At 35.7% G+C, this 23,524-nt stretch overlaps 1 protein-coding gene across 5 annotated transcripts in view; it reads left to right on the forward strand.

Moving 5' to 3' along the window:
- Brcc3 (BRCA1/BRCA2-containing complex subunit 3) overlaps window positions 1–23,524 on the forward strand; it is a 37,953-nt gene that overhangs the window by 989 nt on the left and 13,440 nt on the right. For all 5 annotated transcript variants that reach the window (XM_021153253.2, XM_021153251.2, XM_021153254.2 and 2 more), the window contains exons 3-7: window positions 831–885; window positions 5,650–5,769; window positions 17,518–17,605; window positions 18,157–18,245; window positions 18,671–18,726. In XM_021153253.2, coding sequence (XP_021008912.1) covers window positions 831–885; window positions 5,650–5,769; window positions 17,518–17,605; window positions 18,157–18,245; window positions 18,671–18,726 — 408 coding nt within the window. The remainder of the gene's footprint in view (window positions 1–830; window positions 886–5,649; window positions 5,770–17,517; window positions 17,606–18,156; window positions 18,246–18,670; window positions 18,727–23,524) is intronic.

Below are 23,524 nucleotides of genomic sequence, written 5' to 3' on the forward strand. Positions count from 1 at the left end.
GTAAGACTATATTTGTTTATTTACATATCATAAACTCTAAACTGATTCTCAGTGAAGAATTACAGCAACTTTTTAACAGTATTTACATGTTTTATCTTAATATTAATAGTATAGAGATGCCTCACTATAATCTGAGTTCTACCGTGATCCTAAAGATTCATTTTAACCTTTTATCATAGCATAATCTTTATGTAAAATATATATGCTCCTATGTAGAAAATCTGGCTGAAGAAACCAACATCATAAGTGAATTTGTAAAAGTTCTTAAACGTAGAATTTTGTTGGAGATCCAGGAGCCTAACTGATTACTGCATAATAGCTAAATGAATAGAACTTTGTTGACTGGAATAAAGGCAGCTTGTTAAAAATGACTATCAATATACTTGATATTTGGTTCTATTGCATTCCATTTTCTTGCTTTATGTGTTTTATATCTCTCTTCCCTGAAACACCAGGGATAGGCCACTTACTTTCCTTATGGCAGATAATGCCTACATATTGAGATGCTTTTCCCTTGTTGACCCATTACCCATCTAAATTACCAGTGGATTTCTGTCCCACCCCTGTGAATCCTACAGATCCTAGAGGTACCTAGTAGCTTAAAAGCTTCAGAGATGGTAAAACCTTTGGGTCTCTATTGTTTAAACTGCAAAGTGTAGCTTATTGTTTATCAAGCCTTCTCCTTAAAACCTGGAATCTACTCTGTTCATCTTCCTCCCTCTTCTGTTTCAGCTAAGGTTACATTGCAAAAACTGTTTATGTTATTTTTCCTTGACTCCTTTTTCTATTCTAAACCACAATTACTCTCTTTTCTAATCTATCTCCAATAGGAGTGACTCTAAATTTACATACACTGGAACTGAAATGCGCACAGTCCCAGAAAAGGTATGTATGATAAAATTCTGGATGATCAAAATTTATGATTGGGGAGAAAGTTCAGCAGTCTGTTTGATGACTTCAGCCAGGATATTAATCCACTTTGTAATTGTGCAGCATAGTTTTTTTCCATACTAAAATCAGATGAAAAGTCTCGTTAGAATGGGACCTAGTTAGTTTCTGTGCTTTGTAGGAAACTGATCAACATTACTTTTGTCTTCTCCTTGCAGTTGCTGCCTGTTTTCAAAGCCTTTGACATTTGGTTCATATTTCTTGTTACCTCTTTACCCAATCCTCAATAGTCTATTTATATTTTGCATAGGCAATATATCCATGGTGTTGTGATAGGCCACTCTGGCTTTTCTCCTGAGTGTTCACTCCCACCTCAGTTTTCCTGCCATTCTCTAGGCTAATTGTATAAAACTAGTTAGATTTTCCTTCAATATATTAGAGCCCAAGGATTCTGTAAAGTACAGTAAAAGTAATTGTTTCTTATCCTTTCTCCAAGCTACTAGGGAAAGCATCTACTTACTTACTATCTTTATTTCCTATATACAGATTCCTTCACTATAACCTCTAAGCCTCCTTTCTTCCTGTATTAAAGTTTTCTAGAGGAACAGAAGCAATAGAATTGAAATCTCTTTCTTACAAAAGGAAATTTATAGGATTTATTACCCAGTTGGGGCCTGGGTGGTCCAAAATTGGCTGTCTGCTTGCTGGAGAGTGGGATAATTCCATACAGGCTAAGTCAAGAAGATGAAAGCCTCAGCTCAAGGAGGATAAATGCTGTAGCTCTACTGCAGGCCTAGAAACTCCCAGGAGTTTAGCTGGTGTGCATCTTCACTGGATGGCTGAAGGCTATTGGGTCTGGTGGCTGTTGGTGATAGATACAATGCTACAAGCACTAGCTCAGGAAGGATGGAACTAGCCTGCCCTGCTCTTCTCTTTCTTTAATTCCATCTGGACTCCCAGACTATTGCATGGAGAATCCACATCCAGGGGGAAAGACTCTCCTGCTACTCTCCTGCAAATCAGTCCTCTTTGAAAATGCTGGAACGGGCACACCAACAGTGAGTGTCCCTAACCTTACTCAAGAAACCATTCAACCCAACCAAATTGACAACCTAGATTTACCATAACATTTTTCCTATGTATAAGGCTACAAATGATATACTTAAGTCACTCTCAGTTTTTAAAAGGAACAAAAGCCTTCTATTTAATTCTATATATCCCTTTGGTCAATACTCTTTTGTAAACTTTTTTATTCCCCTTGATCTTTTTATTTGGAGTTTCAGTTATTTTTAGTAGTTACTAATTTATATATGAATTTCAATTGCCATTTTCTTGCTTACTATTTAATCTACCTTTTGTCTTGAATTACTCTTTTTCTCTTTTCTTACTTTCTTTTGTATTATTCAAATATATTTTATTATTCTATTTGGCCCTCCATTTATTAGTTACAATAGCCTTTTATTTTTTAGTGGTTATTCTACATATTTTAATATGTTTTCTTCATTTGTTAAGTGTAATACAACTATTTTTACTGTTTTTCCAATAATACAATTTTGTAATATCTTAATAAACTCACTCTAAGGTGAAAATATCATACACCCAAGTGTATAATACACCTAAAGTACCAAGCTTCTTAGGAAGATTCAAATTTAGAGTACAATTTCTATCTAATGTACACCACCTCTCCATCAATGTAAAGTTGAAAAATCCTTGGTAAAATAATTATAAGTTGGGGAGTATTCATAATAAAATTTTAGAATATTTGTTATGTTAATTTATACCCTTTACTTTTTGGGTTATTGTCATACCTTTTAATTACATATATTAGTATATTATATAATGTATATGTATGTATAGAAGCTTTATTTAACATTATTACTACTATTTTGTACACTTTGTATTCATTATGTTTATACAGATTTTTTTTTCTTTTTTTTTTTTATTACATATTTTCCTCAATTACATTTCCAATGCTATCCCAAAAGTCCCCCATACCTGCTTGTGGACGTTGTACATCGTGGTGCGCACTCGGCTCCGCACCACGATGTACAACGTCCACAAGCAGCCTTGGGTACTTTCTCTAGCTTCTCCATTGGGAGCCCTGTGATACATCCAATAGCTGACTGTGAGCATCCACTCCTGTGTTTGCTAGGCCCCTGCATAGTCTCACAAGAGACAGCTATCTTTGGGTCTATACAGATATTTTTATGGCACTTACTTTTTTGTAATTTTCCGGAATTACCTTTCTTTCTGAAGAACTATAACATTTCTGTTTTTATAATTCCCTCCATTGGATATCTGAATATGTCTTTTATTTTATCTGCAGTTTAAAGGATACATTCTATGACTATAGAGTTCCTGGTTTGCATCTGTTTTATTTTAGTATTCTAAGATATAATATTTGGGATTTCATAGTTCCTGTTGAAAAGTCAGTTATTTGTCTTGTTATTCTTTGAGAGGCTATGTATGCATCTATATCTGTTTCTAATTTTATTTTTCATCTGTTTTATGCCTGCCATACATTGTACTAGTTACTGGTGAGAAAGCATAAATAAAATATGGTCTCTGTTCCTGAGAAGCTTGCATTCTAATAGAGGAGAAAAGTGTGAAAATAATTATGACACAGTGTGTGTTCTAGTAAAAATAGGTGCATAATGATTATGAAAGAATACGTATACAGGAGAATGATTTTATGTTTATAATATGATCAGGAACTTAATATGAAAGTGCTCTCAGAATATTTGTGAAATTATTTACACAGAAGGGAGAATGTGTGAAAAGCTACTGAACCATAAAATAGCAACACCTGATTTATAGAAACTCCAAGTAATACAATAATAGAAAAGCATAACAGCCTTCTGAGATTTAAACTCTATAGAGCTATCTGTGTTGTGTTTTCAATAAATTATAAAGCCAGGTGTGATTGTTTACACTTGAATCTCAGCACTAAGGAGGTCGGAGCAGAAGGATTATTGTGAATTTCAGGCTAACCAAAGCTGCAAAGTGAGTTGCAGACCATCCTAGGCTATAGACTTGAGAACTTATCAAACAACAACAAAAAGAAAGGTTATTCCTTGAGCAACATTTTATTAATTTTTAAAAGAATAGTCAGTATTTCTTATGCAAATTGTACCTTGTCTTGATTTTTGTCTGTTCAGGATAGTTTATCCTACCAAAATGCTGACTATTCTTTCAACTACATTCACACTTTCTTTAGTTAGTAACTACAGCCAAAAGATGAAAATAAAGTTAATATAAGGGTATATTTCATTTAGATCTAATATGAAAAGCATTATTTCAATATGTAGTCAGTAGTTAAGAAATGTTGAGATAGTTCACATTCTTCCTACTCCCCCTTTTTAGTAAGACTTTTAAAGATGTATTTACTTATTTATTTATTGTATATGAGTACACTGTAGCAATCTTCAGGCACACCAGAAGAGGGCATCACATCCCATTACAGATGGTTGTGAGCAACCATGTGGTTCTTGAGAATTGAATTGGGACCTCTGGAATAGCACCCAGTGCTTTTAACCACTGAGCCATCTCTCTAGCCCCTTAATCACAGATAAGCCTTTTAATCACAGTGGGTATTACATTTATGGCTTATTTAAAAATTAGACTTGACATATTTTAAGAGTTGTGCCTAATGGCTTCTATATTGTACAGTAGGGAGATCATAGCTTACTTCAAAAACTTGCTTTCAGATTTCATCTTTGTCCTTTCACTTCTGACATTGAAAGCTACTCTCCATCCCTACCCCAAACTTGAACCATTTCTCTGCTCTTCATGTCTTCTTTGTCTTTCTTCTCCCTTTTACTCTACAATATTCTAAATGTGGGCACCCCTCTTGATTTAGGGCCCAGGCCTCTGGTGAAAATTTTGTTGATGGTTCCCAACTGATTCTGTTTGAACCTAAGCTACAATACTACTTAAAAAAACATTGCCATATTTAATTTTCTTTCTTCCTGTTCATCCTGTAAGCCACTGCGTGATATTAAAAACTTTGTACATTTTTTCATTCTATCTGTTCTTAGCCTTACTGTTTACCATTCCACCTCAAACTCTGAAAATCTCTCAAACATTTTACTCATACTGTACCTCTTTTGTAGTTCATATATCTATTTGGCAACTATAGAAATTCTATATATCCATACACAGCAATCAACAAATACATTTGCCTACCTTCTCTATGAATATTATTTTCTAATTAGTCTTCTCAGTTCTTCTAGCACCAATTGTCTCCATTATTTTAGTGAAGTTTCATCTATAGTACTTTCTTCTCAGCCATACTCCTTGCCTTTTGAACACTTATATTCCTTAACATGATAATGCATTTTGTATAACTTAGATGAATATTCAAAGAGTACATTATTGATCTAAATACTCTGAAATATATATCTTAATTGGGATATGGTGCATTTAAGACATTTATTTACTGGGAATAGTGATGCATGCCTATAACTATAGCACTTGGGAAGCAGAGGTAGGAGGATCAGGAGTTCAAACCCATCCAAAACCTATATAGAAGTTGAAGGCCCACCTGGACTACATGAAACTGTCTCAAAAATACAATAATAATAATAATAATAATAATAATAAATAAACCAAAATTGCATTCATAAGAAAAGCATCAGTTTTTGAAAGTGAAATTTCCTACTGCTACTTTAATAAAATGTAATCCTATAATTATAGGCAATTGGGGAAGGAGGTATTATTGGCCAAACACAGAAGTAACCATTTCTATGGATTTCCCTTTAGATGGATACCATCAGAATTGTTCATATCCATTCTGTCATCATCTTGCGGCGTTCTGACAAGAGAAAGGACCGTGTAGAAATTTCTCCAGAGCAACTGTCTGCAGCTTCAACAGAGGCAGAAATATCCTTAATAATGCATGAGATGCTTTGTAGGCTCTGGGCCATACCAGTGTAATTGCTATCTTCTTAACTTTAGTTGGTTCCATAAATTTTCTTTCTGGTGAATATTCCCCTTCTTCATATTTACCCTTTAGATCTAATTATTTGGAAAAAATCATCTCTCTTCCCCTGCCCCCCATGTGTGTGCATGTATTCAGGTATTGTTTCTTAAACATTTTCTACCTTTAAAAAATTTACTTTACAAAGTAGCAAGTTTTTATATATTTTCCTACATTCTTACTTTCAGTGGACTCCCCTTATTCCATATGTTCATTCATCTCCCTGTTCCCTCAACTTGCTGCCCACTTAAATCTGTCCTAAGTATTTTCTTTTTGCTTACACAATGTGTTCTATTATTACTCAGGCCAGCCTGCTTTCTTAAAGCTTTATTCCTACCCCTCATGGGCCCCTTTGTGGTTTCCTCATGTGTACACACATTTATTCCCATGAAAATACACATATATAAAAGTTGAAAGCTAGGATCCAAATATGAAAAAGAACATATGTTATTTGTCTTTCTGGGTCTGGTTTACCTCATTCAATATAATATTTTCTAACTCTGTTTACTTACAAATCCTAAAAGATCAATAATGATTTTGTTGTGTGTTTATACCATATTTTAATTATCTATTCATTGATTGATGGCATCTAGGCTGCTTTATTTCCTTGTTATTATGAATGGAGCATCAATGAACATGAGTGTACAAGTATCTCAGTATTAGGTTATGGATTTTTTGGAGTATATTCCTGGGAATGGTATAGCTGTGTCTTATTGTAGTTATATTTGAGTTATATATTTGAGGAACTTTAATACTGATTTCCATCATCATGGTACCAGTTTACACTCCCACCAATAATAGTTCCTTTCCCCTATAACCTTTCTAGCATTTGTTTTCATTTTTTTATTTATTATTATTTCTATTATTATTATTTTGGTTTTTCAAGACAGGGTTTTTCTGTGTAGCCCTGGCTGTCCTGGAACTCACTCTAGACTAGGCTGGCCTCGAGCTCAGAAATCCGCCTGTTTCTGCCTCCCAAGTGCTGGGATTAATTGTTTTCATTTTTAAATTAAGTTTTATTTTATTTATATGAATGTTTTTCTTGAATGTATGTCTTTATATCATATATGTACCTTGTGTCTGTAGAGATCAGAAGTCATTTAGATCCCCTAGAACTTGAGTTACAGATAAATGGCTGTGAGTCACCATATAGGTGCTGGGAATTGAACCTGGGTCCTCTTCAAGAGCAACAAACAATTTTAACCACTGAGCCATCTATCCAGACCCATTATTTGTTTACTTGATAGCCATTCTGACTGGATTATGAGTTCTGGGCATGGATTGCAAGACCTTGCACTTACAAGGCAAGTACTTTGTGAACTGATCCATCTCTTCATCCCAGGTTCATTAGAATTTCATTTCTTCCTGTTTCTTTTATTGGAAGAAATAAAAGTTTTAGATGGTCCTGCTCATAAATATTCATAGGTCTTAGGGTAAAAAACAATAACAGTGAGCTTTATAGGCAGTCCCTTTTCCTCCCATCATATATCTTACATATTGACTCTCTATTCCTTCTTACTATTCCAGTTTTTCTAATTTCTAGGTTGTTCACTATCTTATCCTTGAAAAGATTAGTTTATGAAACTTTTCCTCAGAAAATGCAATTTGGAGAACTTAACATGTAATTCCATGCTAAAGATAACCAAAGAATGATTTATTTTCCTGTAGTCTGAATTGTATGCCTTACCTATGGCAAGTTGAACTTGCATCAGTGCCTCTGGTGGTTTATTGTTCTACTGGACTAAGTATCCTGGCTCTATCCATGCACAAGACTGGAGAAAATGAATTTTTAAATAATTTTTGTACCTTGTTATTTTGGGGTTTTTAAGAAGAGGTCTTATACTGTCTGGTTTGGCCTCTATTTGAGTGCTGGGATTGCAGGTATCAGCCAACAGACCTCATACCTAGATTTTTTGTATATTTTTCAAAGTTTACACTGTTCATGTATACTATCTATATTTAAAATTTACTTTTTTGTATCTATAGGTCCACTTTATTTTTTTATTTTATTTTATTTTAATTAGGTATTTTCTTTATTTACATTTCCAATGCTACCCCAAATGTTCCCCATACCCTCCCCACCCACTCCTCTACTCTCCCACTTCCACTTCTTGGCCCTGGTGTTCCCCTATACTGAGGCATATAAAGTTTGCAAGACCAATGGGCCTCTCTTTCCACTGATGACCGACTAGGCCATCTTCTGATACATATGCAGCTAGAGACATGAGTTCCAGGGGGTACTGGTTAGTTCATAATGTTGTTCCACCTATAGGGTTGCAGACCCCTTNAGCTCCTTGGGTACTTTCTCTAGCTCCTCCATTGGGNGCCCTGTGNTCCATCCAATAGCTGACTGTGAGCATTCACTTCTGTGTTTGCTAGGCCCCGGCATAGTCTCACAAGAGACAGCTATATCTGGGTCCTTTCAGCAAAATCTTGCTAGTGTATGCAACGGTGTCAGCATTTGGAGGCTGATTATGGGATAGGTCCATTTTATAATAAATTGTTAATATTGAATTTAACATTTCTATGTTAATAATTTAGTGAAATTCAGTAACAAAATACTTTGTACCATCAATATCTGTTCTTCTTTTTTTTTTTTCAAGACATTTTCTGTGTAGTCTTGACTGTCCTGGAACTTGCTTTGCAGATGAGGCTGGCCTTGAACTCAAATCAACCTGCCTCTGCCTCCAAGTGCTACTAGGATTAAAGGCATGTGCCACCAATATGTTCTTATTACTTGGAGTACAGTCTTCCAGTCAGACAGGAAATACAGAAGCAATAATTTTACTTTCTTCTTCCTGTGTCTAGATTTTAGGATTTAAGATTTTTATATATTTATATATTTTGTTGATATCTATATTTTCTTTACATATTTCAAATTTTATATTTTATAATACTTTGAAATAATGAGTAAGATATAGAATGTTCTAGATTGTATACAACCTTTAAAAATACTTTTAGGGGGCTGGAGATATGGCTCAGGGGTTCTGAGCACTGACTGCTCTTCCAGAGGTCCTGAGTTCAATTCCAAGCAATCATATAATGGCACACAGCTATCTGTAATGGGATCCAATGCCCTCTTCTGGTGTGTCTGAAGACAGCCACAGTGTACTCACATACATAAAATAAATAAATCTTTTTAAAAAAACTACCTCTTTTTCAAAGATCATGGATTACTTATACATAAAAATATACTCTCTTACTATATACTCTCATATAATATTTCAATATTCAAGTATATTTATGCTTTGTGTGTTTATATTATTTTGAAACAATTTTTAGCTTTTAGTTGGACTGTTGACACAAATTTATCAAATATTTAAGAAATTACATAAAATAATCATGAAAAGTTGCCACTATCCTTTTTAAAAAAAAAAGCTGTGTTTGTTTTAAGTATATATTTGTTTTGCCTGCATATATATATGCCACGTGTATGCCTAAGGCCCAAGGAGGCCTAGAAGAGGGTATCAGATTCCCCTGGAGTTGGAGTCTATGCATTTGGGTCCTCTGGAAGAGCAGCCAGACATCTCTTCATTACCTCCTATAGGCTTGTTTGTTTGTTTGTTTGTTTTTGTTTTTTTGTCTTTAGTTTTATGCATTTTCTGTCAACTATGAAATCTGTTCCTTTAGGACAATAGTAGCTTTTTATCTAGGTAATGTCATCACTGCTGCTTTCTTAGCCGAATGTAGCAGTCATTCATTGCAGGGTTTCTGAACACATAGTAAGTCGCTCTGCTGTATCAGTTGGAGCATTGAAACTTGATTGCATTGATATTCATCATTTCTGTATATTTAAACTGCAGGACCATATTATTAGCCACCTCTACAAATTTTGTTAGAGTATAAAGCTTCTTAAATTATTAAAATATAGTTTACTTCATTTTACATCATGGTGATAGGTGTAATGCAACAATCTTTTCTTTTTTTTGTCATTACTAGCTCTGAACCTTTTTTCTTTTCTTTTTATTTATTTATTTCTTAGAGAAGAAAGAGTTTATTTCATCTTATATCTTACAGCACATTATGAATGGTAGTCAAGACAGGAAATCAAACATGAACTTGGAGGCAGGCACTGAAGAAGAGGTCATGAAGGAGTAGAATTACTATCTTGTGCAGATTGATTTCTTATTCCAGCTGTTCAGGGATGGCACTTGCAATAGTAAATCATCAGTCAATAAAATACTCCTGTTAGCCTGTTAGCCTATATGTGATAAGGAAGAAAGAAAGATTTTCTCAAAGAACCAGCTCTTGGTTTTGTTGATTCTTTGTATAGTTCCTTTCATTTCTACTTGGTTGATTTTAGCCCTGAGTTTGATTATTTCCTGCCGTCTACTCCTCTTGGGTGTATTTGCTTCTTTTTGTTCTAGACCTTTCAGGTGTGCTGTTAAGCTGGTAGTGTCTGCTCTCTCCAGTTTCTTTCTGGAGGCACTCAGAGCTATAGGTTTTCCTCTTAGAAATGCTTTCATTGTGTCCCATAAGTTTGGGTATGTTGTGGCTTCATTTTCATTAAACTCCAAAAAGTCCTCAATTTCTTTCTTTATTCCTTCCTTGACCAAGGTATCATTGAGAAGAGTGTTGTTCAGTTTCCATTTGTATGTAGGCTTTCTGTTGTTTTTGTTGTTATTGAAGACCAGCCTTAGTGCATGGTGATCTGATAGGATGCATGGGATTATTTCAATCTTCTTGTATCTGTTGAGGCCTGTTTTGTGACCGATTATATGGTCAGTTTTGGAGAATGTACCATGAGGTGCTTAAAAAAAGGTATATTCTTTTGTTTTAGGATGAAATGTTATATAAATATATGTTAAATCCATTTGGTCCATCACTTGTTAGTTTTACTGTATCTCTGTTTAGTTTCTGTTTCTATGATCTGTCCGTTGATGAGAGTGGGATGTTGAAGTCTCCCACTATTTTTGTGTGTGGTGCAATGTGTGCTTTGAGCTTCAGTTTTGTTTAAAAAAAAGATTTATTTATGTATGTGAGTACACTGTAGCTGTCTTCAGACAACACCAGAAGAAATTATAAATTACTTATGTATGTGAGTACACTGTAGCTGTCTTCAGACACAGCATCAGATTATTTTCTTTTAAGATTTCTTTATTTATTTATTATATGTAAGTACACTGTAGCTGTTTTCAGACACACCAGAAGAGGGCATCCAATCTCAATACAGATGGCTGTGAGCCACTGTGTGGTTGCTGGAATTTGAACTCAGGACCTACAGAAGAACAGTCAGTGCTCTCAACCAGCCCCCAATAAGTTTCTTTTATGAATGTGAGTGCCATTGCATTTAAAGCATACATATTCAGAATTGAGAGTTCATCTTGGTAGATTTTTTTTTCTTTTGACCAGTATGAAATGTCCTTCCTTATCCTTCTTCATAACTTTGGGTTGAAAGTCAATTTTATTCGATGTTAGAATGGCTACTCCAGCTTGTTTCTTGGGACCATTTGCTTGGAAAATTGTTTTCTACCCTTTTACTCTGAGGAACTGTCTGTCTTTATCACTGAGGTGCATTTCCTGTATGCAGCAAAATGTTGGTTCCTGTTTACGTATCTGGTCTGTTAGTATATGTCTTTTTATTGGGAAATTGAGTCCATTGATATTAAGAGATATTAAGGGCAAGTGACTGTTACTTCCTGTTATTTTTGTTGTTAGAGGTGGAATAATGTTTATGTGGCTATCTTCTTTTGGGTTTGTTGAAAGATTAATTTCTGGCTTTTTCTGGGGTACAGTTTCCCTCCTTGTATTGGTATTTTCAATCTATTATCCTTTGTAGGGCAGGATTTGTGGAAAGATATTGTGTGAATTTGGTTTTGTAATGAAATATCTTGGTTTCTCCATCTATGGTAATTGAGAATTTTGCTGAGTATAGTAGTTTAGGCTGGCATTTATGTTCTTAGTTTCTGTGTGACATCTGCCCAGAATCTTCTAGATTTCATAGTCTCTGGTAAGAAATCTGGTGTAATTCTGATACGTCTGCTTTTATATGCTACTTGACCTTTTTCCCTTACTGCTTTTACTATTCTTTCTTTGTTTAGTGCATTTGGTGTTTTGACTATTATGTGGCAGGAGGAATTTCTTTTCTGGTCCAGTCTATTTGGAGTTCTGTAGGCTTCTTCTATGCTCATGAGCATCTTCTATGCTCATGAGCATCTCTTTCTTTAGGTTAGGAAAGTTTTCGTCTATAATTTTGTTGAAGATACTTACTGGCCCCTTTAAGTTGGGAGTCTTTGCTGTCTTCTATACCTATTATCCTTAGGTTTGGTCTTCTCATTGTGTNCTGGATTTCCTGGATGTTTTGGGTTAGGATCTTTTTGCATTTTGTATTTTCTCTGGCTGTTGTGTCCATGTTTTCTCTGGTATCTTCTGCACCTGATATTCTCTCTTCTATCACTTGTATTTTCTTGGTGATGCTTGCATCTGTGACTTCTGATCTCTTTCCTAGGTTTTCTGTCTCCAGGGCTGTCTCCCTTTGTGATATCTTTATTGTTTCTACTTCCATTTTTAAATCTTGGGTTGTTTTGTTGTGTTTTCCTGTAGTTCTTTAAGTCATATTTGTGTTTCCTCTTTAAGGGCTTCTAGCTGTTTACCTGTGTTCTTATGTATTTCTTTAAGGGAGTTATGTCTTTCTTAAAGTCCTCTATTATCATCTTGAGAAATGATTTTAGATCCTAGTCCTGCTTTTCCATTGTGATGGTGTATCTATGACTTGCTTTGGTGGAAGAATTGTGTTCTGATGATGCCAAGTAATCTTGGTTTCTGTTGTTTATGTTTTTGCCCTTGCCTCTCTTCATCTGGATATCTCTGGTGTTTGTTGGTCTTGCTGTCTCTGACTGTGGCTTTTCCCTCCTGCAAGCCTGTGTGTCAGTACTCCTGGGAGACCACTTCTCTCTGGGAGGAATTTGGATATGGAAAGCTTTGGCACAGGGTCAGCTCCAGGGCACAGATAGAAACCTGAAGGATTCTGTCCCAGGCTGCTCCTTGATTCCTGTGTCCTGAGGTCTCCGGGCATGTCCCTCAGAGCAGAAGTGGTGGTCTTACCTGTGCTCACAGGGGTGCCAGCACTCCTGGGAGACCAGCTCTCTCCTGGCAATATTTGGGTATTATAAGCAACAATCTTAAAATATGTATTTTATTATTTTATGTGTAGGTATGTGTACCATATGTGAATAAAGGTGCCTAAAAAGTCCAGAAGAGGGCATTGGATCCTGTAGGGCTAAGTTGCAGGCAGGTTTGAATTGCCTGATATGGTCTTGCTGGTAACTAAACCCGCAGCTTCTGCAAGTACAGTATAGACTCTTAACCACTAAGGCACCTCTCTAGCCCCTGTGTAGCAACTCTGTCACCAGAAAGTACAAGCTTTAATTGTCAATCAGAATCCCATATTAGGGTGGAAGAATTACCACCAGTTTCTTTTAGCCTGGCCTACTTCCTTGCCTTTCAATTTTTGCAAGGTTATTTATTGAAGGAATTAAAGAATTCAACATACTCAATTGTTGACATACTTCTTTATCAGATATATTTTTACCAACCAAAACTTTGAAAACTTTGCTAACATTTCTTAGAATATGCACCTACATACACATTCTACTGAATCCCCAAAAAATGTGATAATCTCGATAGAGAAGAAAAGCTTGGCCATGAACGCTATCAATTACTTTATGAAGATTCAAAGCAAACTGGTTGCCAGTCAGCTACTACAAGGCTCCACATCTATATGAAGCTGGGGCTTGAATAACAGGACAGACCCCCAAATTTGATAGCTCATCTATTTAATTCTTCTGTGTTTCACTATTGCTAATGTGCCCAGCAAAAATAGAGTATGATGGCACATTTCTGTAGCCCCAGTACTTACAAGGTAGAGGCCAGCCTGGGGGATATAGTGACACTCTGTTTCAAAAATAAAATAGTTTCATTTCTTTCAACTTTTAATTTTGTTTTTATTTATTTGTTTATTTACTTATTTTAAAGACAGGTCTCACTATGTAGCTCTGGCTACCTTGGAACACACTTTTATTTTTTTTCTTTTTTATGAGTAAACTTAGGTTTTTCTTGTTGATGTTTTTTGGTTTTTATCTTTTTGAGACAAGGTCTCACTATGTAACTGTTATTGGCCTGGAACTCACTGTGTAGACCAGGTTTCTTTCAGACTCAAAGAGATCCATCTGCCTCTGTGATAAAAGATGTGTACCATTATGTGCAGTTTAAAATGAGGTTTTTATTTTTAAGAGCTAATAATATTTTTTACAATATTATCTGGTTATTTCCTTTGTTTTTATATTGGTTTGATAATCTTTTTTGTTAATATAGGTATTTTATATATATATAAATTATCTTTTTTGCAAAAAGGGTGGTAATTTTTCCTATTTACTTAGAGTAAGTATATATGTGCTCCCCAATATAATTGTGGTTCGTTTTATATTTTTATATTAACTTATTAATCCTGACTGCCCTTTATATTTACAAAAATTCTGTGTCTGAAATCTTTATAAATTTATTAGAATTTACAAAAATAATACAGAGAGTGTCTTTGTAACCTTGACCTATTTTATCTGTTAGCTCTATATTACAAATTTATGGCATTAAAAAAGATAAGAAATTGACAGTGATAGACTATTTAAAGTTCTGTGCTACTTTGTCACATGATATATATAACCTCTGAAATAATCAACTTTCAAAACTGGGGATCAGCAAGATAGTTCCATGTGCTTTCCACAGAAGCCTGATGACTTGAATTCTATCCTAAGAACCCACTTAAAGGTACAACAAATCATACACACAATAATAATAAAAGTTCAAAAATATGAACTAACCAGTACCCCCGGAGCTCGTGTCTCTAGCTGCATATGTATCAGAAGATGGCCTAGTTGGCCATCACTGGGAAGAGAGGCCCATTGGACTTGCAAACTTTATATGCCCCAGTACAGGAGAATGCCAGGGCCAAAAAATGGGAATGGGTGGGTAGGGAAGTGGGGGGAGGGTATGGGGACTTTCAGGATAGCATTTGAAATGTAAATGAAGAAAATATCTAATAAAAATATAATAAAAAATAATAAAAGTTTAAAGATTAAACACCATTTTCTCATTCTACATTCTACATTTCATACACACACCCAACTTTTTCCTGCCATAACTAACCCTTGACAATCACAAATGTGTTCTTCTTTGATAATGTGGGGTTTGATGTCCTTATCCTCTAGGTTTTTCTGTATTGCTGTATAGATCCATGAGCTCACTTCTAAGCTGATGTTAAACAACTTGGAGAGCATCTGAGCCTTTTCATGGTGAACTGTATGGAGCAGAATAACTGAGTATAGGAGGTTTTCCTTACTTCTAAGGCTTGACTTCAGTTTTCCTTCCATATTCTGTGTAGTCTGGAAGTCATCTCACAGGCTTACTTTGTTTCCCATCTATCGAACATTGTCATTCTGTATTTTAAAAACAAATAACTGCCCATATAAAATTCTTATAGTTATGAAAAGGCTGTTTATTATTGAGATTACTTATATTCAAGTGGAAACTAGTTCATTTTCAAACAGGTAATGATTGGATACAAGACTGTATTTCACCATTATAGTTAAATTTGTCAAGCATTTACTGAGAGGCAGGCACAGAGCTAAACATCTTAAACAGATTGCCACATCTACGCTTCACTACCATGTGATACATTCTTCTCAATCTATGGCTTAAGAGATAGGCTAAAAGAATAAGCAAAATTTTCTTGTCATTTGAACATTAAAAGCATTAAAGCAAGGAGTGGTGGTTCCATCTGTAATTTCAGCATGTGGCAAACAGAGGCAGGAGGATTGCAAATTTGAGGCCTGCCTTGCCTACATGGTGAGATCCTAGCTCAAAAACTCTTGTATTGGTTCTCAGGCTTAGTTGTATAAAATGTAGTGTATGTAGGGTGTGTGTATGTGTGCACACCACTCATACATACACACTTAATTTTATGTATGTGAGTGTTTTGCCTGCGTGTATATCTGAGCTTTATGTGTGCCTGGTGCCCATGAAGGCTAGAAAAGGGTGTTGGATCTCTTGGAACTGAAGTTACAGATGGTTGTGAGTTTCTATGCAGATGCTAAGAATCAAACCTCAGTTCTCTGAAAAAGTAGCCAGTGGTCTTTAACCACTAAGTAATCTCTCCAGCCTCTGAGTATGTTTTTCTTTTAATATTTTTAAAAATCAGCATACAATTAGTTTTTTTTATTGCACTTTAAAACAATTTATTTTTGTTGCTCTTTCCCCTTCTTCCAATATTCCTATACCTCCAGTTAGCCTTTTCTGTTTTCATGTCCTATATGTTTTGTTATACCTTCATATACCCTCCCTCAGCACCTCTTTTCCCCTTTTGTGGTTCCACTTCTAGTTCTATGACCTGTACCTATGTATACACAGAATGGGAGAAGATCTTTGTTGGCTCTACTTTAGACAAGCAGTTAATATCTGGAAAGTATAAAGAATTGCAAGAATTAAGCACCAGGAAACCCAGCCAATCAATGAACTGAGTAGACAGTACTCTCTTTTAAAAAAATAAATCACTTTATTCTAATTCATAAACCTCCCCAGGTAGTTTAAGCTAGCCACTCAAACAATAGCCCAGTTTCCAACTTTATACATCTCAGTACAGTTAGAATGGCCATTTGAACCAGTGGTACTTCACTTGGGTTTTTCACTTTCATTATCAATTACATTTTTTAATCCGTATGGGTGTTTTGCCTGCATGCATATTTATTCACCATGTGCATACAATGTCTTGGAGGCCGGAAGAAGGCATCAAATCTCTTAGGCAATGGAGTGACAAATGGCTGTTAGCTGCTATTTGGGTGCTGGGAATTGAACCCAGGCCCTCTGCAAGAGCAGACACTGCTTTTAACCTCTTCAGTCCCTCAATTACACTTTTATTCATATGGTATTAAATTCTCTTTAATAACTCACGTTCTCAAAAGAAGAAACCTCTGTAGTTACTTCATAATATAAAAATAAATAGATCTTATTTTATAAAAGAAATGTGGCCAGCCAATAAATATTTTTAAAGTGTTTAATATATAGCCATCAAGGATATGTAAATCAAAATTATGTGGTACACTCATTTAAGTCAAAATGTCAGTCATTGGTTATGTTTTAATATAGGTAATTTGTAGGAAAACTAGGCAGCATTTTACAGGATAGGAGAAACTGAACTGTGATTTATAAAGTACAATTATAGTTATTAAGTAGCAAAAAGATAATTTTATGGTTGAGGATCACTACAACACAAGGCACTGTATTAAAGGGTTGCATCATTAGGAAGGTTGAGAACCACTGGACATGTACACACACACACACACTTTTATTATATTTCTTTACCAAAAGTGGGAGTAGACAGAGAAGTCAGAAGATTCTCAAGTTGAAAATATAAAAGAATCCTGAAGGTTGAAACAAGCTTCTTTGCAGAGAATGGAAAGATTTGGATGACCAAACATTTGCACAATTAGAATAAGATAATGTAATAGAAATACAAATTATATTTAAAGAAAAGACTGACTTTAAAGAATAACATTGGCAGTTCTGGTCATGAACCTTATTTCACTATTAATTATGTATTTTGACCCTTTATTATAAGCATAAAGATTTTTTTTATTTTGAAAATACCTTGACAAACATACAGGTTGGCTGAACTAACAGGTCGTCCCATGAGAGTAGTTGGCTGGTATCATTCCCACCCTCATATAACTGTTTGGCCGTCACATGTTGGTAAGTGTTTATACCATTTCTCCTCCATAACATATCACAGTCATCAAAAGGCTTTTATTCTAAAAAATATTTTTGTCACTTCCAAAGCCTATCTTCTAGTCCTAGATGGAGTTATCAAGTTTTGGGGGTAGTTGAAGTTTTCAATTTTTTTCTGTTTCATTTCAGAGTAGGGACACTCTTGGGCTAAGCAGCTTGGAGTTACTACTTAATAGCAAACTTTTCATAACATTTCTTTAACTTGGCAAAATATGCTCTAACATTCATATTATTACAGTATATCCCTATTTTCCTATGGAATATGAATGTTGATAGGATAATTGATAGACATTACTGTTATCTCTGGATAAAATCTGTTAAATAAGATTCCTCCTTAACCTCCCTCTAAGACAGGGTTTCTCTGTGTACCCCTGGTTGTCCTTGGAACACACTTTGTAGACAGGGCTGGCCTGGAACTGAAAGATATGCCTGCTTCTGCCTCCAGAGTGCTGGGATTAAAGGTGCATGCCACTAAGCCCAGCCCATTTAACAGAATGCTTTTATTTATATTTCAGATGTTCGTACACAAGCCATGTACCAAATGATGGATCAAGGCTTTGTGGGACTTATTTTTTCCTGTTTCATAGAAGACAAAAATACAAAGGTAGTATATGTTTAAATGTATGCATATACAGACATGTATGTGTGTGTGTGTGTGTGTATGTATGTGTGTGTGTATACAAAGTAGACACAAAATAGAGAAAAATCTTTACAATTTTTGTAGGATTTTCAGGGGAGTTTTCAATGAGAAGGGTTATTGAGCTAAGACTGGAGGAAGGTAAGGAATCATTTCTTGGTTTTAGGTTAGAGTGTATTAAATTGCTATAAAATGTCCAATACAAAAGTGATTGAATGGTTGAAGATAAATGCTTGTCATACTGAGTCAATTATTATACATTGTATACTATATGATTGTGGATTGAATACTATAATATACTTTGTAAAGATGTACAGATATTATGTCTCAGGAAAAATTAATACAAAATTAATCCTTTTATGTATGACATTTCCTTTCTACTTTTTTAATAGACTGGCCGGGTACTCTATACTTGCTTCCAATCCATACAAGCCCAAAAAAGCTCAGAGTAAGTATGACAGAGATGTTATTATTGATGGACTAATGCCTAGTCATAGAATTGATGGTGGCAGGATTTTCCCTGTCCAATTAATTTAAATATTAATGCAGTAGGAAGCCTGTGAATGGTCAGGGTAAAGGGAGGCAGAGCTAAGAGTTGCAGAGACAGGGAGTGACACAGGAGAAGGGAGAGGAAGCAAAATGAAGGATGAACAGGATGATTCAGATTCAGCGTGGCTTTAAATAGTCACAGGTCTATCCCTATAATATCATATAGGGATAGAATAATTGGGGTAACTTGCCTAATCCAGGTGGGCAGCTTGTACCATTATCAACTGGCCCTGAAATTATTGTGTGGGCATCTTGTGAATTGAGAATTTATTGATATATAAATTTGACTGGTTAATTATAAGCTTCTAGATTCTTGATTTTACTGGGTTACTGGGAATTGTGACAGCTAACCATGAGGTGGGCCGTTATTGCATGGGGCTGGTGTGGCAACAACCCGCCAAGGGAACTTAGCGAATCAGGTGGAGACATCTTGGGAGCCCTGGGCCAGACAGCCTGCTAAGATAAGAATACCCATGTGGCCCACTGGTGCCCGGGGTAGAATGGGAACTTGCTGTTCTTTTTATTATTTCCCACAACACTGTTTCATTTTAATTTTTCTCATTAGTAAGACACTAATAGTATTCTATTTCTTAACAGCTTTAATAAAATTTATGTCTTTATCATTTTGGGTATTGTAAAAGTCTAGGAAGCTTCAGTCTCTTTATTTAGCTATATCACCATAGTGTTGGACCATATTTTCCAAATTGTGTTACACTGCTAGTTTCTGTTTCACTGGTATGTTCTAAAACAAAGACCAAATGTTACGAAATTTAGAGATTTTTATAGATACTTCTCTGTTGCTACCTAAACTTTTTTTTTTTTACTGTTGCTAACGATGGAACCCAGGGCCTCATTAATACTAGGCAAACATTTACCATGGAGATGTAACTCTTGCCTTCCTGCCATAAAAGTCTTTTCAGAATTACAATATTTCATTTAAATGTTTGTATAGATTAATTTGCTCATTAAAACATGGTAATCTATTCCTGGGTATAGCAGTACATGCCTTTAATCCTAGTACAAAGGAGGCAGAGGCAGGTGAATCTATATAAATTCCAGGCCAACTAAGGCTATATAGTGAGATCCTGTCTTAAACAAACGAACCAAACAACCCAAACTCTATTGTTATTGTTGTTATTTTATCTTGTTGTTGCAAAGATGATGGTCACTAATACCATCCCACTTCAATTCTCCACAATGTGGTTATTATTGTTTCTTTTGTTGTTTTTCTAATTTTTTTCTTTTAGTATTCTTTTTTTATTTTTTAATTAGGTATTTTCTTCATTTACATTTCAAATGCTATCCCAAAAGTCCCCCAGACCCTCCCACTCCCCTACCCACCCACTCCCACTTCATGGCGCTGGTATTCCCCTGTACTGGGGCATATAAAGTTTGCAATACCAAGTGGCCTGTCTTCCCAGTGATGGCCGACTAGGCCATCTTCTGATACATATGCAGCTAGAGACACAAGCTCCAGGGGACTTTTCTAATTTTTAATGAAGTGTAATTCTTTTTATTTTTATTCTTTTTCTGCTTTGAGACAGGGTCTTGTTTTATACTCCAGTCTGAGGTTATGATCCTCCTGCCTGTGCTCCCTTGTGTTGGTCTTCAAAAATGTGGGCTACCACACCTAGCTAAAGTTGGCCCTTTTATTGTATTAACAATTGATATTAGACAATATTGATTTGGCTCTTTTTGATTATTAAATTTTCATAGTTACAAACATCCATGTTCAAGATTGTAACCATAATTTCATTGTATGTGTTTTGTGTATTGGTTAATTTTAACAGAAAATAAATTTCATCATTACGATTAGGTAAGTTCTGTTCCCTCTTTAGCTAATGTGAACTAGTGTAATGTGATTCTGCTTTTTTTCTTACACAGTTTTTTGTTGTTGTTGTTTTGCTTTTGCAGGAGGTTTTGAATAGATTGTATCACCTCCTTGAGTTCTGAACTCTTAGAAATAATATGAAAACACTTGAAATCTCCACATTTTAAGTATTACTCCATAAAACAATCGAATGCTGATACGATATCGCCCTTAGGCCTGATGTTCAGCTGATTTCCAGATGAGGGGTGAGAGGGCTAGGGGAGGGGCCCCCACTAGTTTCTTCACTTATTCTCCTGAGTTGTAGCCATTATAGTCTAGAGTCTTGATTCATTGTCATCTTGCTGGAAAAGACCCTCTAGTAACTTCCTAAGAATGGTATGCATTTAAGACATTTTTGTCTGAATCCTACTTGTCTGAAATGTTTTATTCTTTTTTTTAAATAAACAATTTAAAGATTTATTGTATGAGTACACTGTAGCTGTCTCAAACATACCAGAAAAGGGTACCAGATCCCATTACAGATGGCTATGAGCCACCATGTGGTTGCTGGGAATTGAACTCAGATCCTTTGGAAGAACAGTCAGTGCTCTTAACCACTGAGCCATCTCTGCAGCCCCAAAATGTTTTTTTCTTAATAACAGTTATGAAAATTGAGGCAGAAGTCTTGAACTCATGGTTAGCATTCTTTTTAACTTACCTAATACATTCCTGTCTTATGGGCTTGAAGTCATACATTCCCCCCTTTTTTTTTTTTTTTTGTTTTTTTTTTTTTTTTTGGTTTTTTGAGACAGGGTTTCTCTGTGTAGCCCTGGCTATCCTGGAACTCACTCTGTAGACCAGGCTGGCCTCGAACTCAGAAATCTGCCTGCCTCTGCCTCCCAAGTGCTGGGATTAAAGGCATGGGCAACCACGCCCGGCTATACATTTCTGTCTTATGGACTTGAAGTCCTAGTAGACACAGATCCACTAGTTTGTTTTCTCATAGGATTCTCCTCCTTATTAGGACACATGTCAAATTCCTTCTCTCCCTATATTTGTTATAGTTCTTCCCTTTCTCTTTAGAGAACTAGGAATAGAAGGGGACTTCTACAACATTTATTAGCATTTATTAAAACTGTAAATTAGATGTTATACTCATTGTTAACAAATAAAAGTGTGCCACATAAAAACAGAAACAATAAGATAAATATTTGCCACTGTTATTCAACATTGAATTGGTTCTAGCCAGAGCAACAGGTTCAACATCAGAGTTGGACAAGCAAGGTTTCTCGGTTCATGTTCAAAACACAAAATCAGTTGGTTTTTATATCAGCAGTGCACAAAAGGAAATTGGGAAAACAAATTTATTGAAAATAGCATAACATTTAATAAAATATGTAAGAGAAAATTTAACTAAGGAAGGAGAAATTTCACCCATTATTACTAAAAAGTACTAAAAGAAATAAAAGAAAACATACACACACACACACACACACACACACACACAGAAGCCATGGAGGAGTTTGGCTTACTGGCTTGCTGAGCCTGTTTTTTTATAGCACCCAAGACCACCTGCCCAGGGGTGGCACAATCAACATTGGCACTCCCTTATCAATCATTAGTCAAGAAATTGCCTCCACTGATATTCCCACAGGCCAATCTGATAAAGGCAATTTTTAAATTAAGGGTCCCTCTTCTCAGGTTACTCTAGTTGTTGTCAAGATGACCCAAACTAACCAATACAATAATATACTGAAAGACTTGGTATTGTTAAATGACAGTACTCCTCAAGGTTGTCTACTGTCAATGCAGTACTTATGTAATTACAATGTAATTATCAATGCAATACTTATATAATTACAAAGGTCCTTTTTTAAATGAATTATTTTCTTTATTTACATTTCAAATGTTATCCTCTTTCCTGGACACCCCCAAACACCCTATCCCATTCTAACTCCCTCTGCTTCTGTGAGGGTTTTTCCACCCACCCATCCACTCCCAGCTCCCGGCCCTCAGTTCCCCTACACTGGGGCATATATGGAGCCTTCATAGGACCAAGGACCTTTCCTCCCATTGATTCATGACAAGGCCATCCTCTGCAACTTATGCAGCTGGAGCCATGTGTACTCCTTGGTTGATGGCTTAGTCCCTGGGAGCTCTTGAGGGACTGGTTGGTTGATATTGTTGTTATTCCTGTGGGGTTGAAATCCCCTTCATCTCCTTCCATGATTTTTCTAACTCCTCCATTTGGGACCCTGCCATAAGTCCAATGGTTGGCTGCAAACATCCATCTCTGTATTTGTAAGGCTCTGACAGGGCCTCTCAGGAGACAACCATATCAAGCTTCTTTAAGCATGCACTTCTTGGCATCCACAATAGTGTCTGGGTTTGGTACCTGTATATGGGATGGATCCCCAGGTGGGACAGTCTCTGGGTGGCCTTTCCTTCAGTCTGTGCTCTACAGTTTATCTCCATATTTCCTCCTGTGATTATTTTTTTCTCCTAAGAAGGACCAAAGCACCCACACTTTAGTCTTCCTTCTCCTTGAGCTTCATGTGATCTGTGAATTGTATTCTGGTTATTTGGAGCTTTTGAGCTAATGTCCACTAATCAGTGAATGCATACCATGTGTGTTCTTTTGCGATTGGGTTACCTCACTCACGATGATATTTTCTAGTTCTATCCATTTGCCTAAGGATTTCATGAATTCATTATTTTTAATAGCTAAGTTGTACTCCACTGTATAAATGTATCACATTTTCTGTATCCATTCTTCTGTTGAAGGACATCTGGGTTCTTTCCAGCTCCTGGCTATTATAAATAAGGCTGCTATGAACATAGTAAAGCATGTGTCCTTATTACATGTTGAATCATCTTCTGGGTATAT

The sequence above is a fragment of the Mus caroli genome, chromosome X, assembly GCF_900094665.2.
Source record: "Mus caroli chromosome X, CAROLI_EIJ_v1.1, whole genome shotgun sequence".
Taxonomy (NCBI): Eukaryota; Metazoa; Chordata; class Mammalia; order Rodentia; family Muridae; genus Mus; species Mus caroli.